The following is a 23,222-nucleotide window of genomic DNA, read 5'->3' as shown; positions in this document are numbered from 1 at the left end:
TATTTGGATGTCTATGTAATCTGCTAGTTTCCCCCTCTTCCTTTCACCCAAAAAGAAACTAGGAATATATGTCAAAAAGCATACCACTTTATTTATTGAGAGGGAAAAACATTTGTGTCGCAGAGGTCTGTCATGTGAACTCTTAAATGTTCTTTTGGTTTCTGTTTATTTGTGTCAGCTCCCCATGCCTCCTTTAGGTCTCCATCTGCATACACAGTGCCCTGCAAAGCAGTAGTGTGGGTTTTTGAGGTTATCATTATTATCGTTATTATTATTACTACAAAAGAAATACATTCCTCTTGTAGTGGAAATCTTGTGTGGACTGACTCCTCTCAGTTCCACTCCAGGGAAACTGTGCACTGGTCCTTGGCCACTGCTGGACCTTGACAAATGTTTCTTTCCCTTCACCCCCCCCCCTTGAAGACAGTGTCATGATACGGTACATTTTCTCTCGCTTGAAATGAGCGCCTCTATATCCTGTCTAAGCAGTGGTATTTTTTTACTCTGTCATCGTCCTGGTCATTTAAAGGGAATTGAAGAGCAATTTCCCCCAAAGAACAACATAGATTTTAATCCCTTACTTGACAGATACAAAAACAAAAAAAGAAATAGACTAGACTCACTGACTTGTCATGAGTTCTCATGTATCCTGACCTAAAATGTCAGCTGTGCCTTTAAGATCAGATGGCTCTTTAATCTGGTTTCAGTAATTCAGTGAGTCTAGGTCTAGGGACAGACACTTTTGTAGTTTCAAATCAACCATGAGCAGAGGTCTGTCCTCTTTGTCTGAAATTACTGTAGTATTTTCTAAAGTCTATTGCAAAGTGTTTTCTAAGAATTCTTAGTTATAATACTCATTAGATTAATAATTTAGATTTGTGTTCTCATCAAATCAGTATTTAGTTATATCATTAGGGGTATTTCTTCCCCCACTTCCAGGAACTGTCATTTTTGAACTTTACACCATCCAGTCCAAAATCCCCTTTCACTGCCTCTGAACCCTCCCTCTTGTTTACATTAATTAACACCAAATGCAATGTAATTTGGTCGTGCATGCATATTCTTACCTGGGATGATAGAAGCAAAAATCAATTTGGTAGAGGGAAAAAAAATTTTTCAGAAGTAAATAGTTTGATAAGTGTCTGTTTTGTGAGCCTATTACGTTCCTAGAGAGGAGATGGAAGCATTGGACTGTTGTGTTTAATGACCCCTTGCTCTGACTTCTGACTCACCAAGTAACTTTCTGATTATATTTCGGCTTCCCAGGTACCTTTGCTATGGGGTGAAAATACATTAAAGAGTGAACATATGGATCTCCTTGATAATTATATTTTTTATTGTAATTTAATAAATTTGACGATCTAGCTAAACTTATGAGAAACAGAAGATACAATATACAAGCCTTAAACTGCTTCTATCATAGTTAGGTCTACTCTAAATAATAGCCTTTTATTAAACCATGAGATACAGAAAAGCTAGCAAATTATGGCTTCATGTCCAGTAAGCACCCTCTGAAGCACTTCTCCTTTCCCCCAGTTTACAGTATTAATTCATAATTTTTTGAACCTTTGTTCTGCCCTGTTTTTACTGAACTTAGTTAAGGACACAGTAAACTTAGAAAGCTATCACAAAGGGATTGCATGTCTTTTGTTTTCAATCAGTACTCAACTATTCTTCCACTCCACACCTAAGCAAGATGCCATGTTGCCATCAGCAAGAGTGACTCACTGAGGACTCTTACAGGGTGAAGAGTTACAGATACATCTTGGATTTGGAACCCACCCCCAACACACCATCACCCACAATTCTGATCTCTCCTTAACCCCAACTTTGAAATCTTTTTCTGTCTAAATCCATCTAAATTCTATCTAAATCCAAATTTAGATAATTAGCATTTCAACCACCTGGAAATCAGGTATTGAGCTGCCTGATTTTAAGAGGCCACTTTCTATTCTGTGATCTTAAGAACTTTATTTCTCACTTTTCTGTGTCACCTTTGCCTACCCTTTTACTGTTTCTCCTAGTTCAGTTCTAGGGAAAGAAAACTTGATTGTTCAGTAGTTTACACGTACAACTATACATGGCCTTTTAGACAGTGAAGAAAAACCTCAGTACCCCATGCTCATCCTCTCCACTACACACACACTCACAGTTTTGTCATAGCCCTTAGAGTATTCCTGTATCCAGGTATGAAAGATACAGAGATGTGAAATAGCAGGGTAGATGCATTTCCCAGTGAAGAGTGAGGACTTGTCAGCAGACTTATCCAGGCCCTTGAACATACTTATATTTTCTGTGCTTAAAGGACCAGAAGTAAGGAATTAGGGAACATAATTTCAGATTATTATCTGGCAAAAATTACAACTCTTACTGCCTTTAAGCAGGACTAACAATGCATTTTTATGTTTTCCTGTATTTAAAGAGAATCAAGCTAAATTAATTTACAACTCAACTATTTGGTCCACTCTGTCTAAAGTATTGTCTCAAGCTTTCTCTCCGCTTCTGTTTTCCTGGGATTATCCTTTCCTCCTTCTAAGATTAGCTCTCATCCAAACATCATTCACTCTCTCTGTTGATCTTTTTCAGTCAAAAAGAATATATTTTGGTCATCAATGATGTTGCATTGATGATTGGTAGTTACAGAGCAGATACTGAGAGACTACCTGAATCCATCAGTCCCACATTGTAGACTCTTAAAATTGTCATTTCAGCTCTCTACCACATCTCTTCTCTATTTGATCTTTTACCCTAAGAGAACATAGGCATTGACCATCCACCATTTATATTAACCACAGGAATGCTTTCCTTTGGAGATTTAAGTATTGCGGCGGTATTGACAAAGTAGGCGAGTTCAGCTATGTCTAACCTCTAATCTAGAAAAACATCATTGAGTAAATCATTAAAGATAGGGTTGTGAAACAACACATCATTCTTAAACTGTGCCTTTCAAAGTTTTTTATGAATATTATCTTATCCTTTTACCACACCCTTAAGAATTAGGCATTGAATTGGGGATAGAAAGACAAATCGGTCAAGGTCATATAGGCCACTTTTCACCAAGGAGAGAAACAGAACTAATCCAGGTAGTTTCCTTCTTCTATAGCCCTTTCTCCCATTTACCAGTCCCTAAGCTTTTACTGCTCTTCAGTGGTGGTGGTGAAGTATTTCAGACTGATAAACAATTGACTTGAACTATTAGAGAGTGTCCTGTTACTGAGCGGAAGAAAAGTGAACTCAAACAAGTGATTTCAAAATCTGTGATGAATTACCGTTCTTGTAAAAATCTAATATAGTCAGATGTGATGCCAACTATAATCACTGAACTAAAAATAAAACATAGTGCTTCTCAGGTCGAGTTGACCTGAGTGTGGTCTGCAGGAGTGATTAGTCTGTAGGACAGAAACTCATCCCTCTTTGGTTTCCCTGCTTACTGTCTGAGAGTAAATCAGGACAAATGTTGTATTTAGGCTCTATTAAAGGCCTAAGGCTATGGGAAGAATTTAATAACTAGAAGCCAAAGTAAAGACCAGCTGTTTAAAACTCAGGCAAAGCTGGCTAGCACCCATTTTCTTAAAACATGAAAAAAGAGTAATAGAATGAAACTTTTAAAAAGTTGATGTTAATTTTTAAAATTAAGTAGTTGAATGATACGAAATTAAAATTCATCTAAACATAGGTCTTACTGAAAAAACTTCCAGAGAAAATCAAATAAGGTAGGAAGCTGGGTAATTTAGAAGTATAGTCAAAAGTAATTTTATTACTATCGTTATAAAGTTAGCTATTATAACAGGACCCATTTAATGACACTTGGACAAAGGTTAGTATTAATGTGAAGGTTCTCATATTCATGTGAAGCTACTAGTGGGATCATACCTGTGTGTCCAGTTGCCTACTAGATATCTCAGATTCAGCATCCTATAAAAATTTCAACTCAATGTGTACAGAACTCTTCAGATACTTATACCCCAACAATCACCAGCTGCCAGCTTTGTTGCCTGTGTTCCTACCTCAGTAAATGGTGCTACCTAGGAAGAAAATCCAAGAAGCAAACTCAGGAAGCATCATTGATGCTCCCTTTCCCTCCCCCTCTTTTTTGCTAAGAGGAAACAGAAAAACATGAAATGTGGCCCCTACCTACACTCAAGTAGCTTACATCTACTTGGAAAGCTAAGACAAACACAAGACAAATTAAGTCAGTAAAATATACAAATTATAGGGTAAATATACAAAACTCCTGATCATTGTCAAAGAATTTTACAAACCACTATAGCTTAGGATTTCAGGAGATGATACAGTCACTCCAGGTTGATAGTTTTGAGGTGGCCAAGGATGTAACTGATAAAGGGCACCCTATTGCTTGCTCTGGTGACCTGTGGTTCACCAGTACATTGTCCCTGATCCTTTTTACCGGGAAAATACACACAAAATGACCCTTTGTTGATTTCTCTTTCTCTCAAACAAGGTTGCCATTTTCAGTTTTAATCTTCTCATCTCCTAAGCTTCCCCAAACCACTGCTATAAATGCGTTTTAAGGTTGGTGTAGTCTGTGTCCGCCTCTGTGATGCTGTTTTTCAGCCTCCAAATGCTGTACTGCATTGTTCCAGGTTAGAGTTCAGTGGTACTAACAATGTTTCTTCAGTATGCCTTAATTGTGAAGACACCACTTCCCCTTGCCATGATGCTGTGAAATAGATAATACCTACTGGTGGTTGGTTGACTGTTTTGTCCTTGGGGACTAGCCATATTGTCACAATCATTGCTTCAGAGCTGATTGCATGGCCCTTTGGAAGACCTTACATTAGTTTGGGGGTGACTAAAATATTAAATCACTATTAAATTATTGAAACGTGGGACAGCAGCAAATCCAAATTTCATAACCATAAAGGAAGTTAGGTATCATCCAAAGATTAATCATTATTCAGTTTTTTACTCTCTGTGAGCATTGCTTGAGAAGAAAGTGCTTCCTCAGTTTTTCTTCAGAGCTCTCGTACTTTTGTTGGGCACACACCTTGATTTCATGAATCTCAAGGCATGTTGTTAACTTCAGACACCAAAGCCTGCTTCCAGAGCACAGCCATGGCTTCACAGCCATGAAGCAGTGTCCAGAACATTTTCACAAGAGTGCACTTCTTGAGTTGGGGAGAACCATTTATTTCTCTCTTTAGTCTTTTCTACAATAAGATGCCATGACATTTCTTAATCCTTCTCATAGATCTTTGTCAACCTTTTTTCTCTTTTCTTGTATTGCTAAAATATACTTAGAGTGTATTTGATGCATTGAAAAGGCAGTAATATCTCACTTATTTGTAGCCACCTATCTCAGAAATATCAGGAACACATCCAAGAACCAAAAACAGAAATAAAGGGCTCTGAGCAGTTGAAGTTGTTGTCAGAAGATCCATGTGGTTTACTCACAAAACTCTTCCTCAGGCCTTCATTCAGAGCTTGTTTACTTTCACTCAAAGTACCAGTCTAGCACTTGAGATTTGGTTTCTCAGCTAGTGAGCAAAAGTACTCAGCTAAAGGTGAAAGTGGGACTCCTAAACACAGCTGCTATTTGGAGGCCAATAAGAAGAAAAATTTTTAATAAAATGCAGACAGATTTTTAATAAAATACAGACTGCCACTGTGACTTCTTTGTATTTAGGCAGCAGATTTACTTAATTGAGTAGCCCCCAAAACTATCAATATATTTCAGTTCAGTATAATAAAACTAATAGCCAAGCTTCAATAATAGTGTACATGGTAATGACTCTGAGTCATTAAGAAAGAATAAATCATATTCAGAGGAGGATATAATTTTTTTTAAACTTCCATCAAAAATACTTAAAATTTTTAAATGTTTGGTACTTGAAGGGTAAACTTTCATTATCTAGAAAATCCTCTTTGGGGGATTGTAAAAAGTATTAATATACATTCGTGATCTCTGAGTTATTCTTATTGAAGCATGTTTAATGTGATTGGCTGACAGTAACGGTAACTGGTATTTGTGTAAACTTTGTAGGTTTTCTTTCACAGCAATCCTAAGTGGTAGATGGGGCAGGTGCTCCACTAAGACCCAAAATGGTTCAGTGTTTTGGCCAAGGTCACACAACTGTAAAGGGTAGACTACTCTCTACTGTCTCCCAGTACTATATCCTGTGACACATATTATGCTGTTAGTAACACATGATGGACATGGACACAAGGTACCTTCTGGAAGGGGTACAGCAGGGACCTCCTGACTTCCCTGTGAGCTACAAAGTCTGCAGCTGCAGGAGGAGTTTGTTAAGTTCCCACGTATATCTCATTGAGTCCGAGAGTTGGAAATGACTCTGCAGTCACTCACCCAAGAGTGTCACTGGTGTCTCCCCCGCTCTAAAGGAAGGGAGGAGCTTCTTCCTGTTGACCTTCCAGATATTTCCTTTCTAAAACTTTTTACTGAAGAACAGTATACAGACAGAAAAATATACATATCATAAGTATCCTGTTCAGTGAGGTTTTTTTCCAGTTGCTCTTGGTCTTTCCGTCTCTTTGTTAGATTTTGGCCCCATAGCCAGCATGTACATGTTCAACATACCCATGCATCTGTTATAATGCTTCTATAATAATCTTTTTTCTTGGTTTATTCACAATTCAGTGATCAGTTTCACATTGAGGTGTAGGCATTTTCTAAGACACTTCTAGTTTTTCTAATCTGTAGTCTAGACCTTTTCAGATACCCATGGCATCACTAAAGAAAACTGCTCTCTTGCTAGTTGTGAAAATAAAAACACAGTGTAACCTTTTTTTCTTGCAAAACAGTTTAAGTAACAGATTGGATTAATAGTTTCTTGGTGTTATTTTGTTTTGTATTTAGACATGTTTCAGCTTTATTCACCACTTGGTCTTAAAAATCTGTATGAGTCAGGAACAGAGAAAGTAAAATTGAGCACCTGCTCTTTTGTGCTTTGTGCTTTGTGTAATCTAATATCTCACAACAATCCTTTGAAATATTGATACTCAGTTCCAGCTTACAGATAAGGAAACGAAGGTTCAGAGAGGTTAAGTAATTTGCCTGAGATCCTATAGCTAGTAAATGTCAGAGCTACAAGAAGAATACAGGTTTTTCATATTCCACAATCTGTGCTCTTTCCACTCAAACCACACTGCTTCAGAGGCCAGAAGAGGGTAGGGAGGTAGGAGGCCGATGTAGGCTGGCTAGGGTACACCTTCCAATAAAGGCACTTCATGACTGGGAGATAAAGTCAAAGATTGAAGAAAAAATAATTAGCTGGAAGATATTATCAAACAACGTCAGTTCAGCACACATTTATTAAGCTGCCTTTGGCTGTGCTGTGTTACATAAAAAGTCAGATAATAGTCTCCTAAGGAATTAGGCAGGAGAGAGAGAGAGATTGAGAAATTGTATAAAACTCCAGAAAACTGGGACACACCAACTGCATGGGCTTAGTAAAAATCCCGACATCCAGAAATACAAAACAGCTCTTGAAAACACTTGGCTATCTAGGCAGAAATTGCCTTTAGCCTGTCCTCAATCTAGTATCATCCTTTTTCTGCCTTCCCCACTATCCTGATTAAACTCTGAGTTGTCCTAGATAATTTACGGAAATGGTTGAAAAGTGTTCTTGAACGTAGAATTGGCTTCCTGTGGATTACTGTAAAACGTTTATTGAAGGTCTAGGAGAATGTAATAGGTGGGGCTTGAGAAGCGACAATACTACTATCTTGCATTGACAGGGCCTTATGGTTTACAATGTAATTTCACATCTGTGTCCTCATTTAGAGGCTGGGAGTTGGGAATTGCTTGTCATTCATCTTTCAGTGTATCTGAAATGTGAAATTATTGATCTCTATTCCTCCATGCCCCAAAGGGTTAGGAGGATTCCTGCATCACTGTTTGCAGAATTATAGAGTCCAGCCAGTTGGTCAAGCTGAGAAACCATTTAAAACTGTAATTTCTCTAAGTATTGCTAAACCAAGACTTGTAATATAGTGTGTCTGAATTTTTTTCAGACACACTGTATTACAAGTGTTGTGGATCTATGAGCCAGTGATTATTTAACAGGAATACTCAGGCCTAAAACGAAAGTGTATGTTGACCAACTGAAGTTAATAATGGGGCCAAAATCTTAATTTTTGAAGAAAAAATTCTTTTCAATGATATTTCTTCTCTATAAGATAAAAATTATTTGTGAATAACCACTTTAAAAGTATGAAAGTTGTTGTCACTAAAAGTTGAGAATATAACAGTGCTGGCCTTATATTTTAATGAAGTAAATGCTCCTCATTTATTGAATAAAAAGCATATGGACACTTAGAACCAGCTTTGGCCAGAGTGTCAATTCTCTGTACAACATGAGTAACATTGATGAATTTCGTAATGTAAAAATGGTTCTTTGGAAAATAACCATACTAATTTCTTCTTTCTTTTTGTCTGTCTAGTGAGAACTCAGCAGAGGCAATAGCAGTAGATTCTAACAATCAGTCGAAGTCCCCACTGGAGAAGTTTATGGTCAAACTGTGCACTCATCATCAGAAGCAGTTCATTCGTGTTCTGAACGATCTGTACACTGAATCTCAGCCAGGCATCGAGGACCTGCGACCTTCGGATTCTGGAACAATGGATGGCTCCACCTGCAATGCTGGCTGTGCCCAGCTCGGCACCAAACATAAGGAAAAGGATGCTATGTGTCTCAATTTGAAGTCTTCTACTTCTGTAGAGTTGTTCATAGACTCATCAGGCTCTCACAGCCCTCAACACTTGACAGAACAGGCCCTAAAGGAGCCTCCTCCCGAGACAAACTCTGTAGATGGAAGAGAGAATACTTTGACTGTTGTCCAAAAAGATTCCTCTGAACTTCCAACCACTAAACCTAATTCAATGGATAGTTCCACTCTGGGATACCTCACTGCATCTAATTCTTCCTCAGTAAACTTCCACCACATCTCTAAGAGTTTGGAGGGGCAAACCACTGGACAGGAGCAAGACACAGATGTGAAAATATGCAAGGATGGTAAAGACCACGTGCAGAGTTCAGCTTTAGTAGAAAATCTAATTGCAGTAAAAGTGGCAACTGAGAATAGTGAGGAGAGCAACAGCTGTATTGTTTCTCAAAGAAATTCATTCAAAGCTTTATCAGAAGAGGCTTGGGACTCAGGGTTTATGGGGAATTCACCTAGAACTGCTGACAAAGAGAATGCTTTACAGTGTAGCTCAAAAACACCTTTACGCCAGGACTTAGAGGCAAGTGAACAAGATTCAAGGCCAAAGCAAGAGAACCATCTTCACTCATTAGGAAGAAATAAGATGGGTTACCATTTACAGCCTAGTGATAAGAGCCAGTTTGATCATTCCAAAGACGGTTGGTTAGCCCCCAGCCCCATGCCACCTGTACACAAAGCATCTAATGGACATTCACGAACCAAGATGCTTTCAACCTCCATTAAGACAGCTCGGAAAAGTAAAAGGGCATCAGGGCTGAGGATAAACGATTATGATAACCAATGTGATGTCGTTTATATCAGCCAGCCAATAACAGAATGCCACTTTGAGAATCAACGATCGATATTATCCTCTCGGAAAACAGCCAGGAAGAGTACTCGAGGATACTTTTTCAATGGTGATTGTTGTGAGCTGCCAACTGTTCGCACACTGGCCAGGAGTTTACACTCCCAAGAAAAAGCAAGCTGCTCAACCCTGGCCTCAGAGGCAGTGGTCACCCCCAAGCAGACCCTTATCATTTCATCACCTCAGCCTACAACAGATGTGCAGCATCCCAGAGAAGACAACCCTGAAGAACCTAGTAAAGAAATAACCTCCCTCAAGGAAGGAGACAGAGATGCATCATCTGAAAAGGAATCTCAAGAGCCTGAGGTTTGCCCTGTGACAAATAACACAAACCCAAGCAGCTCCTCTAGATCAAAGGAAACAGCAGCCTCCAACCCAGTGTGGCCTCTCCCTGCTCACCTTCCTGAAGAGGATCTTCCAGAAGGCAGCTCCGCGGTCTCAGCTCCCACAGGAAGTGGGATATCTTCCCCTGGACGAGACCAACAGCCAGTTGAACTGCTAGATACAAAGGAGATGAGTGTACCCCAAGACTGTCCCCTGCTTCCCTCCACAGAGAGCCTTTCTGAAGGAGGCAGTGAAGATGTTGTTCCTAGGCCTTGTTCCCCTCCTGAGACAGTAAGCAGAGAGGAAGGTCCTCTGTGCTCAGAAAATCAAAGTCCCCCAGTGGGCTTGGAGCCTCCCACGAGCCTGGGAAAGGCTGAGGAAGACCAAAGCATCAGTACTGAGGCTGAGACCGAAGACACTCAGGAGTTAGCTACTGACCCACTCTTGAAGGAAAGCAGCACTTTGACTAATGAAAACCCCAGTGAAATTGAGGAAAGTGAGGCACCAGGTGGTACAGGAAAATTCGAGGGAGAGGATGGTGATGTAAAACATCCTACAGAAAAAGATGTGTGTGATCAAAACATTGACTCACCTGAAGAGAATTTGGACAAGAAGAAAAAAGGTAAAAAATTCCCCGAAGCCTCTGATAGGTGCCTAAGGAGTCAACTTTCAGATTCTTCCTCTGCTGATAGGTGCCTAAGAAATCAAAGTTCAGATTCTTCCTCTGCTTGTGCTGAGACCAAGGTTTCTAAAAATCCTGGTGCAAAACGTTCTAAAAAAGAAGGGTATCCTGGTGGGACAGCCCCTGAGAGCTTCCTGACTGAAGGTTTCCATACAAAAGCTCTGGAGGACACTGAAAACCCAAATGTCAATGAAATCCCCTCTGAGAAAGATGCTGAGCCGGAGGGCGAAGGAGGTGGAATGATCACCAGGCAGACTTTTAAAAACATGCTAGCAAAAGAAGTCAAGAGGGAAGAAGAAGGTATTTTCCCCGGCAGTGATCCCTTAGCCACAGTTGTCCAGACCCTGCCTGGAGAGAAACTGGAAATCTATGTTCAGTCTAAATTAGGTGAGAACGGTACTCAAGACCCCTCTAAAAGCATTCCTTGTACGTTCCCAGAACAATCAAAAGAGAAGCCAGGACCTATTCCTGCACAAGAGACGGAAGAGGTTGTAAATGATGTAGATAGTGCAGACAGCCCGCATAAAGATGATGATAGTGACGTGCTATCTAGCGCAACTGGATTGTCAAGTAGTAGAAGTGATGACGCTGCTGGGCCCCCAAAATGGGTCCCAAGGCTTACAAGACTGACCTCCTCAACCTACAACCTAAGACATGCTCATTCTCTGGACTCCTTGGATACTATAAAAGTGACTTCCGAAAAGGAAGCAGCACAAGGAAACACAACCCCAAAGGAAAATGAAACTTCAGAGAGTGGAGATCCCTTAGGCGAGGATGATGTGGACACAATGGTAGACGACCAGCCGAAGTTTGTAGAATGGTGTGCTGAGGAGGAGAACCAAGAACTCATCGCCAACTTCAATGCCCAGTACATGAAGGTTCAGAAGGGCTGGATCCAGCTGGAGAAAGAAGCCCAGCCAACACCAAGAGCAAGGAATAAGTCAGATAAGCTGAAGGAAATTTGGAAAAGCAAGAAAAGGTCACGGAAATGTCGGGGTTCACTGGAGGTTCAAAAGTTTTCTCCTGTTCAGATGCTGTTTATGACAAACTTTAAATTATCTAATGTTTGCAAGTGGTTCTTAGAGACAACTGAAACCCGGTCTCTGGTAATTGTGAAGAAGCTCAATACTCGTCTTCCAGGAGACATCCCACCTGTCAAGCATCCTCTTCAGAAGTACTCTCCTTCCAGCCTGTACCCCAGTTCACTGCAGGCTGAACGCTTGAAAAAACACTTGAAGAAATTTCCCGGAGCTACTCCTGCTAGGAACAATTGGAAAACACAGAAGCTCTGGGCTAAATTTCGAGAGGATCCTGACCAAGTGGAGCCAGAGGATGACAGTGACGTTATCCTCAGCCCCAATCCTGAAGACAGCATAGAGGAGGTCAAGGAAGGTAGAAATAGCCATCCTCCCACAAACTCACCTACCCCTGCCAGTACCCGGATCCTTAGAAAATATTCCAACATTCGAGGAAAGCTCAGAGCCCAGCAGCGTTTGATCAAGAGCGAGAAAGTGGAAAGCCCATTTGGTCCGGCTGTGGAAAGTAAACAGAGTTGTAAGAGTGTATGCATCAACCCTCTGATGTCCCCCAAGCTTGCCCTGCAAGTTGGTGCAGATGGGTTTCCTGTTAAGCCCAAGAGTACCGATGGAATGAAGGGAAGGAAAGGGAAGCAGATGTCTGAAACCTCGCCGAAAGCAGAAGTTCAGAATAAACGCAAGAGGACAGAAAGCGGCAGCACTCAGGACAGGAAGGACAGGGGAGCTGCGATGAAGGCCAGCAAAGAAAAGCACGTTGATGGATCCACCAGAACCCCCGCAGCCAAGAAGCCAGCTGCAAGGGACAGAATCAGCCAACTGCCCAAAAAGACGACTTTGAAAGAGAAGAAAGTGAAGATCCCTAAAAAGTCACCTGGGAAGAGCTGCCCTCCCTCCAGGAAAGAAAAAGAGAATACAAACAAAAGACCTACCCAGCCCTCCCCCTCGGAGATGGTGACAAAACCTGCAAAGCAAAAAGGGGCAGGTGAGTCCTCTTCAAGGCCACAGAAAGCCGCAAATAGGAAGCAGAGCAGTGGAAAGACTCGGGCCAGACCCTCGACGAAAACCCCAGAGAACAGTGCAGCCCAGAGAAAGCGAAAGCTGAAGGCAAAGCTGGACTCTTCCCACAGCAAACGGAGGCGGATGGATACAAAGTGATTGGAAGGGCAGTATTCAAGAGTTAAAACTGTTCTATAGAAGTAACCCTTTATTTTGCATTAACTAAATCTGCTTTTATAAGCTTATCAAGCCTTTCAAATCTGCAGTTAATGGAGAACACCACAATTTAAGATGTCAGAAATTGCGTCTCAGATGGAGAAGGGAACTTGCAGAGTCTTTCTCTGAGGCTGAGTAAGGGAAGTTATATATTATATTCTGGTTGTTCCTTGGGTTTTAAACTTGGAACCAAGCAGTTTTAGTTTTAAAAGTACAGTGCCTTATTTATCCTTTTTGTTTTTAAATTTACAAAAGCTAAAAAGCTGATCTATGTGATTAAAGGCTTGTATTTTATACTTGATGCACAAGCACTTGTACTGTAGCCGAGAAGACCACCATCATGCACATAAAAGTAGCTTTTCAGCAGCCACCCTGCAGTATCTGTACATGAACAGATGCTCCTCGTTGCAAACCCCAGCAGTGAACTTCCCTCTGTCTTGTTTGTTTAAATGATATTTGAAAGCTAAACCAAATCATTTTTATGGTATGTGGAGAATGCAGAGGGAATTTATAATTATTATAAAAGATTAATATTTCTGTTTCCCCGTTTTAAAAATTCATATTCATTGTTGGTCACTCATCTCTGATCTTTTGTCATTTGAAGAAATGTATTCTAAATTATGTGCCCATGGGACAAGAGGTGTGTCACAAGGTGTTAATATTGATTTATGGGCTCTAAAAGTTATTCGCATCCCCCAAATTATTTGCATTACTGATTCTTATCATCCTTTTCATTTTTGGCCTTGCAGGATTGCTAGCACACTAATGAGGTTTTCACCCTATTTGGGGGAAAAAAAACCCCAAAAAACTAGGATCTTTTTTCCGTCTTATAGCCGTAATTTGACAATTAGGATAAGAGTGACCGTTCTGATTTTTTCCTTGCCCTGAGTACTTCCATAGTCAAAGAAAGCCAAAATGTTATTTTCAGTAATAGAAAAGTTTAAGACATGTGTGTGTATGTTTGGGTGCATTTGCATGTGGTTATAAGCCACAAATGTCTCCCAATCCCAGTTTTACAGTAAAATTCTTTCTTCTCCATGCAGTGTGATAGGGTGTTCATGAGCTGAGTAATTAGCATATGCCAGATGACTTAAATGTAGCCTAGGGTCTCCATGAGTATCCCCTAAATCACTATGGCACCAGACTCAGAGAGGTGTAAACAACACAGAATTGTATAAAGATCAGAGCAACCTTGCAGTTGGAGAAAGTAGCACCAACATCTCATAGTGTGCCCATACACACCCCTGTACCAGGAGCTAATGTTCAGCTGGTATTCCAATGTGAAATGTACATGGTTAGAGTAGTAGGTGCCCTTTCTGATTGGTTAGCACCATACTAGCAGTTAATACTTGCAGTGTTACACTGGCCTCTGTCATGTCAGGCTCTGTTTCATGACTCAAAAGTGCAAGCTGCAATATTTGTAACTGATGTTGTTTGAGGCTTAAGATGGGTACATTGGCTTTACCTTGGTGCCTATAACATTGCTCCATTATAACATAGTGTGTACTCGACATCTCCATTGGGCCACTCTACCAGTAAGGCTTGGTTGCTGAAGCCTCAGCCAGCTTCTCTAACACGCTCTCTCCCCAGAATAGGCTTGTATGGATAGCTGCTACTCTCTCCTTTTTATTAAAAATGTTTCCATTCATATTGCTTCAGATCTGTTTGGATTAACCCAGATGTACCTTTATTCATGCATTAGTTCATTCAAATCATAAAACAGGTTTTCTACCCATTCTGTTAAAGTTTTGCTGTATATAATGAAAACTTCTGATTGGATAGGACTGGAGAAAAGCATTTGATTCATGGGAAATTGAAAATTGTGTTGAATTTTATAGATAGTGAAGTTTACTATCTTCCATGAAGCCTTGATTTTTTTTCCTAGTGTCTCCTCTATCCCATGAGTCTTTTTTTTTTTTTCTTTTTAATATCTTTGACTTTGGCCATTCAGGAGCTACCTATATTAATGAAACTGCTGAGTGTGTATGTTGGCAACCTTTCTCAGCATTAAGTTGCACAGAAGCATTAACCTGTTTTAAGTAGGTTCATTTAGTCTATAAAAGTGGTTTTAAAGTTTTTAAAAATCTTTTCATATAGTCGTCACTGGATATTGTTTTTGCGGTGACTTAAACGGTCGAGGTTTGCCCAGGTCAGGTGTGCTGATCCCTGTACATACGTTCAAAGTGCCCCCTTAGCTGCATATAGACTACCTTGTAAGGGTGCTTGAATTAGGTTAGGGATGTGAGGCTGTAAGTGGGTGGTACTTTTCCAGTTGCCGGTTTATAATTCATTCCATTACTTTTCTAAGTTCTTTTTCATTTTTAAAAGCTTACTTCAAGATAATAGCCTTCTCTCCCATTCTAGGCAGCATTGGAGATAAGGTATCAATGTTTATGTATTTATTTTATACACCTAACAATGCAATGGATCATCTTTAAAATCAACTTACACTTTGTAGTAGACCACAGTTAAGTAGACTGGGATTCTACATAATTAAGACACTTAAAAGTTTAGGATTATTTTTATATTTGTTGAATCTCATTTTTGCTGATTCAGTTAACTTTACTAATAGAAGAAAGAAATAAAGCAAACTTGAGGGCTGATTCTGGAAGCCCTTTCACACTTACAACAGATGCTGGCAAACCTGTCTCCCAGACACCTCCAAGCCTTGGTTTTGTCTCAAGTCTCCCCTTGTTTTCCCTCTCTTGCAAAGACCTCCTTCCTGTAGCCATTGTCACAGTGTGGCTTGCCACTCGATGCAAAGGCAGTCTGTCCCACCTTCTGGATCCCAGATTTGAAAGGAATTCTCCTCCTGGGCCTGTACTCAGTGAAGTGACTGTTGGAGCTGATGTTGATGACCAGAGAACATTGGTATTTCCTCTGAGCTTCTGGAGGAGCTGGAAGACACCTGGGACGCAATCACTGAAGCTCTACCATAGCTCCCCAGAGGTAGGCCCTCTTCAGGAGACCCATTTCTATCTCCCATTTTCTATCCCCTGAGGCTCCCTGGGTTTGGGAGGACTGCATGGAGACTATACCCTCAGTTGGGGTCCAGAGCCTCACCCCTAGCACTTCCTCAGCCGTGTAGCAATCTTGCAGCACAGCGGGAAGGCCATGAACCTTTGTTCTGCTCTTGAGGCTTCTTATATACAAATGTTATTAATGTCTGTTAACCTGCGGTTGCTAGTCCCTTAGCTCCCTTAGGGAGGCCAATTCTGTTGTGTCTGTACTTCATTAGACTTCTACACAAGCCTTATTTTAAAAATAATCTTAGGCTGTGGGTTTCGTGCATCATTGTTCCTGCATAGTATAGATAGGCGTTAGTCATCCTTTCACAAAGGTGGTGCTTTTAATAGGATCCTCTACGCATCACATACTGTGCAGGTGAATTTCTCACTGTTCAGATAGGTCCTCAGTAAAACATCACTTCAAGACGGTCATTTTGAATTGAAGTTTGGACTCTTTTCTCCCTTGTGATGAATTCTGTAGTGATGACTGAAACTGTCACCATCATCTGTGGGCAATTTGCCTGTTGATCAATCAGTGGACCTAAGAGCCAAGTAGGAAAGGGCAACAGGCTATGTGAGGCAAGCTGGAGATGCTGTAGTGTCACCCTCAGTGAGTCTGGCGTCTTGTCACTGCCCCCTGGGACTAGGCTGGAGTTTCCCAGGGTGCTGGCCCAAGTTGCCACACCCACTCCTTTTGGTTTTAGGTCAGCCCATGCAGGGTCTCATTTGGCCAACAGATGATCTTTCACAGGTCTGCAAACTGTGGGCTGGTCATTCTTTTGTAAATAAAAGTTTTTTGGAACATAGCCACTCCCATTTGTTTATGTATTGTCTCTGGCTGCTTTCCAGCAGAGTTGGGCATCTGCAACAGAGACCACATGACCCACAAAAGCCTAAAATATTTACTCCCTGGACCTTTAAGAAAAAGTTTGCTGACCCATGCTTGAGAAAAGAATCTTTTTTCGGGAAAAAAAAAAAGCTTCCCTGGTTTATCTTCTCCTTTCTTCTGCCTTTTCTCCTGTCTTCTTTTCTCCTCCTTCCTCATCTTACCTCAATTTTGTTCTTTTTACATGCCTTTATTTTTTCTTGCTACAAAAAAGACACATTATATTGCCACAGCACATCAGATACCATCTCCTGAAACTTGAGCTACCTTAGCCTCACATCCTGTTAGAATCACCCATCACAGTGGCCAAATCGAGGCCACCTTAACCTCTAGAGTCAGAATCCATGAGCAACTAGGAATTCAGAGTTCTAACATGATGTGGCCTGGGCCTCTCCTTTCATTCAGTTTTTATCATAGACCTGACTCTGGCTTCATTTCTTGTTTATTACTAAAGTAAGCCAAATTTTTTCTTTCAAAATTAGTTGAGACAACTTTAGGTGGATGTTCAGTTTTCTGAACCTTACATTTAGATATGGAAAAGCCTTTTCACAGAGGAAACAAAGTCCAATCATAAACCCAAGACATTGTTTATTATGTAATATTTTTGGCCAGCTTCTAGGAAAATAAAAAATGTATTGGCACTGATACTTTTTTCAGTCACCTACTCTTCTTTCAAAATAATTTTATTAGGGGCTTCCCTGGTGGCACAGTGGTTGAGAGTCCACCAGCCGATGCAGGGGACACAGGTTCGTGCCCTGGTCTGGGGAGATCCCACATGCCACGGAGCGGCTGGGCCCGTGAGCCATGGCCGCTGAGCCTGCGCATCCGGAGCCTGTGCTGTGCAGCAGGAGAGGCCACAACAGTGAGAGGCCCGCGTACTGCAAAATAATAATAATAATAATAATAATAATAATAATAATTTTATTAAAGGCACGCCAACAACTGAAAGATAGAGGCTTGAAGTGCTTTAGAAAGACTAATAGAAAATTGGAGCCTATTATAACCTGAGTGTGACTGAGAAGTTATGGATGATTAGATTAAATCCTGTCAACTGCCAAGATTTTGTCTTCCCCCTCCCCCAAAACTCAAGGATCTGTTTCTCAGTGGCTCTAAAACAGTGACTGTTCCGTTTGTTTTGAAACAGATAATTATCATTTTGAATTGTTTTGTTTTTGTTTTTGTTTTTGTTTTTTTGCAGTACGCGGGCCTCTCACAGTTGTGGTCTCTCCCGTTGCGGAGCACAGGCTCAGCGGCCATGGCTCACAGGCCCAGCTGCTCCGTGGCATGTGGGATCTTCCCAGACCAGGGCACGAACCCGTGTCGCCTGCATTGGCAGGCGGACTCTCAACCACGGCGCCACCAGGGAAGCCCCCATTTTGAATTCTTAACTATGAATTTGTATCTTCTTATGGCTCGGTATCCACTGAAATATTGGAAATTTTTCTGAGTATGAAATCATGTCTATGTAAGGCATCAGCAAGCAATCCTCACATCCCAGCAGTAAATACGCTACCCCAGGCTTGCTCCCAAGTCCTTTTCAGGGAGAAAGAGAAAATAAAAAGATGATTGTATTTAATACAAGCAGAATTATGGGAAGAATTTTGAGACAGGCTTCAATATAGTTCATCCCTTGAAATGTCAGAACAAACTGCTGTATATTCTACAGTGGACGGATTGGAAGACACGAAAGTCTGACCTCCTTCCCTTAAAGTTACTGTCATGCTCAGGCAGAAACCCAGAGCTCTCTGATGCTGCTTGCCATGCTATACTGGGGACCCAGGGAACTACTTGAGTCACTTTGCAGGCATCCTTGCTCATGCTTCTGCCTTTGGAATTGAGCCACAGCTGGCCGGTTCCTTGCATTACCTTCCCTTTGTCTGATCATTTTCCCAGAGCCCTGTTGGTTTATGTTAGTGCTCAGAGGGGCAGGTGTGCAATTATGCTCACCAGTGAGCAGAGTGACACAGAGGCTTTCTCACCTGCCTGGGACCATTCCATTTAACATGAGGTGCTCAGTAGGCAAGCCACATGGAAGTAGATTGCTTATTAAAAAGAGAACCACTTGCCCATGGTTCTGTAATATACCAGAGATTGCAGGAATGCATTGTACCTTGTTTTTTTTAAGGGTTATGTTAAAAAAAAAAAAAAAAAAAAGAGTAAAGAGACCCCATGTGGCCCACACAGCCTAAAATATAAGCTATTTACTACCTGACCCTTTAAAGAAAAGTTTTACTGGCCCTTGCAATATGTCATTCAAGATCAAATTGTGTGGCCAGTTAGGCACAAACTTTTTTTTTTTTAATGTAGTCCAGCATTGCAACGTTTCTTTCCTTTTAGATTTCACGGTTTCTGCCTGTTCGATCTTAGCACACAGCTGCTGTTCCACATTATTCCTGACTAATGCTCGTGTATTAAAGAAAAAAATATATCTCCCTTTGTGGATTGAGTATTTGTTGAATCGTGGACATTCAATCTGATCTACTAGGATAACTAGTTAAAGCTAAAAGTACAAAGTCTTTTAAACTAAAAGTACTACAGTTGTCTTCATGTTTATGAGTCAGGGTGAACTTGACTCTCATGGAGAGCTATTCCCCTACAGCTGTGCTCAACACAAACGGATTTCCTCATGAACTTAAAGCCTAGATTAGTGCCTCTCCCAGCAGCCAGAGAGCATGTTAGTTTCACCTCCAGAAACTATACAGTATATTCATGTACAGTATATTTGCAAGTTTATCACTCCCCAAGCTTCGGGCATTACTTGTGAATATAAATGGCTGGTCTTTTTACCTGTCTGAACCTCTAATCCAGATCACCCATCCTCAGCTCTGTTAAAAATACCAGCATGTTGATGGCACCTTGTCAGCCCACCAGCAGCTTTAGACCGAAGTTCAGAGCTCTCTGGCCTGGCCAGTGAAGCCTGCTCCTGGTCAGGCCTAACTCACCTCATTTTGAGGACCCATCTTTGGCACCTTGCCTGTCTCCTCTTCTGCTTATGCCCCAAGCCCCCTTCCAGGAGGCCTCTTCTCTGGGAAGTCTCCTACCTTTCAAGTGCTTCACTGAACATATATATGTTGAATTAGAAGCATTTCTTTTCATAACTATTTTTCTTCTCGTAGTTAGCCATTGGGTCCAAATGCTAGTCACCTTACCAACTTTCTCACTCAAATCGTTTTCTATAATCTACACTTCACATGTTGTCTTGGAGCTAAATCTGTAGAATTTGGGAGCTAGTTTGTGGAAGAGATGCTATACAAGCAAGATTTTCATAATTTTGTATATTTATACCACAGGGATTAGTTTTAGAGGCACTATAGCTTAAGGTTATAAGTTTCACCAGTGATTTCTGCATTCTTAATAGGTTCTAGGAGACTATGTGACTGATTTCAAATACATATATATAATACATATTTATACACACCACTGTGAAATTTATTTCACTGTGTAAATAGTGGTATTTTCCTGTTCAAATGCTTCTATAGAAAGTATTTATTTTAACAAACAAACAAAAAAATTAATGTCAAAAGGGCTTTCCAGAAAAGTGTTCTTTCTAGAGAACCCATCCTCCCCAGCTACAATGCTCGGCTACTGAGCCCCCAAACAACATAGTGAAGGCAGAAGGGTGAGCCTTGAAGCCCTCACTGTATTGGGGCAGATGCAACTGGATTGGGAACCTGAGCACAATCCCCTCTGTCACCCCATCCCAGAACAAAGTGGGTCTCCCACAATCGGTGTGGCTGCACCAGGCATGGCATCGGGGCTTGCCTCTAGCCGCCCACTCTTTGCATACACAGTAGGTACATTCAGCTGTAGATTTCAACATCCTGTGCAGGGAGATGAGCCTTAGTTGTAACCCCAAGGAAATCCAAACCTATACCTGTGGGATATGGAGAAACCACTGGTGGCCTAAAGAAAGCATTAAGATGTATTTTAGTCTTTCTCACCTTCATGAAAGACACCTATTCCCACTCTCGTTAACCACGGGAGATAAGCAGGTTTCCTCGCGCACCTTGACCGAGTACTGAGCACCTCAGCTCGCTGCCTCCTCCCTCTCTCAGCATCTGTGCAGATGTGGGCCAGCCCACCTATAACTGATGGTACACAGTGAGGCCATCTGCTCTAAGATGTGTGCAGCTTTACTTCTCAGGAGTCCTGGTCTGCAATTCAACACCCGTAAATGTAATGGAACTGATGCTTTCCCATCATGTTCCTCTGACCTGTGCCCCATTCCTGGGCACCCCTGTCTGAGTCACGATTCTCATTCAGCCCGGCTGGCTGGACTGAGAACTGCAGCTCCAGGACTGCGGTGAGCTTGGGACTGGACACACAGGGATTTGTGTCATCCATTTGAACCATAATTAGCATATTTACTTATGGCCTCCCTTTGTCTTTTCTAAACAAATGAGGAAGACACTTGAACAGTAATGCTGGAGAATGTTTTTTTCAGATGCTATTTGTAAGCAAATCTGATTTTAAGATGAAATGTGAAAGGGTAACTAGGTGCCAGGGAATTTAGCACTGAACTAGACAGTCAAAACTTTTTTAACCTTTGCAGGAAGAAATAAACTTTGCTCTCATCTAAATGTTCACGAGAAATAACGTTGTAAATAGTTTTTTAAAAAATATTTATTACATGTGCTGTGTACAGATTCATGTTCTGAGTGATGTTGGTTTGCATTGTAGTATTGTAGAAGAATATATTTTGAGCAGTGGACTTCCTTTCATAACACAGTTCACACATGGAGAAAGAACAAAAACCAGCAGGTTGAGAGCTGTTTGGGGCATTTGATCTGTAATGTTACATCAAATCCAAGCTTTAATCGTTCCCTCTTCTCATCTGGTTATGTTATATATTATATATTATATATATTATATATTTTATATACACACACACAGACACACACACACACACACACACACACACACACGTATGATAAACCGGTCAGTGGTCAGCCCCCAGACCTGCAGAGCAGATTTCCAGGTTTTCTTTCTGATGTGTTGCCTGTAAGCAATAAGAGTCTAGGTAATAGCATTTATTCCGGGCTCTGCGTTAGCCCTTGTCTCAGAGGATAGGGTGGGGGTAGAACAGCTCTTGCTAAGACCTCTTGCCTTTGCTGGAGAGGTTGCTGTACTTGAATTTTTGCTTCTGTTTGTCTGCACGCTCCTTCACATCATACAACACTAGCGATGGATGAGAAATCTGCCAGCACCAGACACATCCAAAATTGGGCATAGAGACTGAAAAATTATCAATTCTCCATGAATTTGTAGGGTCTACAGAACCTAGCTGAGGCAAAACGCATTTGGCTATAGCATAAGTGTAAGAACCTTTCACGTTAAAAATCTAAGTGGCCAATAAAAAGCCCTTTGACTGTATCTGAGCTACCTTTAAGAGCTAGCGCATTTTCTGTACTCCTCCTCTGTGCCTGAGTTTGAATTATCTGAAGCCCCCTCCGTGTCTGGGGTTAAATCATTTAGGTTCGTGCAAAGAGGGCAGTTGCCTCTCCAAGCATCCCAAGCGTGTTCAGTCCAGCAGATTTCTAAGCTGTTTAGCAGCCTCTCCTTGTGACCGTCCTGAACTTTATGAAAAATACCCCACACCCAGATAACCATTAATAGAATAATGTAGTTTTTTAGGCTTTTGGAATATGTCTTCTCTTTTGTATTTATGATGGTGTTTGGAATTTTTCACTAGTGTTTTTTTAGATTGAAGTGGGTGCATTAGGATAAAACTTTCCATTGCTGAGCCTGAAGCAAGCAAGAGGAAAGAAGCGGACCTATGTTGTGTCTTTGGGAAGGTGACTACTTCTTGTGGTGGGCGGAGGGCGCGGGGGGGTGGGGTAGGGTGGGGGGGCGTTATAGATTACGTGGGGTAAAATAGAATTCCGCCCTGAGGCTCCCCGAGTCTTATGGCCTTGTAATAAATAATCCCTTTATTAGCCTCACTTAATCTCAATAGAAGCCTGCTGTTTACCCTCAGGGAACAAGTAGTTTTCAAAATTGAGCTCCTCCCAGGTCATTGGCCAGTGCCTGTGTGCAGGCATTGGTCATCTTTGTGAACTCATGGCATTATTTTCCCATACGTATTATGATATTAAGAAATTCAACCCCAACGTGTATGAAAAGCACAGCCCAGGGTCCTACTTTTAGGCTAGAGTTAATGCCTTTGAGAGGCCAGGGGGTCATAGGAGGCCCATGCAATTTAACTGAAGCTCAGGTGCCGTGTTGGGTTTTTATTGGTTTTAGGCCACAGCCTTCAGAATGAATTTAATTAGGGCAGGGCTGCTGATCCGGCTGTGGATCGAGGGAGCTCCAAGATGAATCTCTACGGTTCCTTTAAAGGTCTTTCTGGTTCTTCCCAGTGTTGTCATTGCCGAGGTCAATCTCGTGGTTGTTCAGATGTGCTCCTTTTTGCTGTGTTGTGAGTCTTAGCCAGCGATCCAGATGCCCAAGGACAGAGTCTCCAGAGGCCCTAGCTCCTTCCTGGTACCAAGTGTGTGATCCTGACCTGTGTGAAGGCGGCCTT

At 41.3% G+C, this 23,222-nt stretch overlaps 1 protein-coding gene across 12 annotated transcripts in view; it reads left to right on the top strand.

Annotated features, from left to right (window-relative positions):
• Positions 1–17,313, top strand: part of LCOR (ligand dependent nuclear receptor corepressor) — a 131,016-nt gene extending 113,703 nt beyond the window's left edge. For all 12 annotated transcript variants that reach the window (XM_059054417.2, XM_067024925.1, XM_067024931.1 and 9 more), the window contains one exon: positions 8,425–17,313. In XM_059054417.2, the coding sequence (XP_058910400.1) occupies positions 8,425–12,748 (4,324 nt within the window). In that variant the 3' untranslated portion in view covers positions 12,749–17,313. The remainder of the gene's footprint in view (positions 1–8,424) is intronic.
• Positions 17,314–23,222: the final 5,909 nt, after the last annotated feature.

The sequence above is a fragment of the Kogia breviceps genome, chromosome 2 (assembly GCF_026419965.1).
Source record: "Kogia breviceps isolate mKogBre1 chromosome 2, mKogBre1 haplotype 1, whole genome shotgun sequence".
Classification (NCBI taxonomy): Eukaryota; Metazoa; Chordata; class Mammalia; order Artiodactyla; family Physeteridae; genus Kogia; species Kogia breviceps.
The sequence above is the reverse complement of the archived record's forward strand: the minus strand, read 5'-3'. Positions and strand labels throughout refer to the sequence as shown.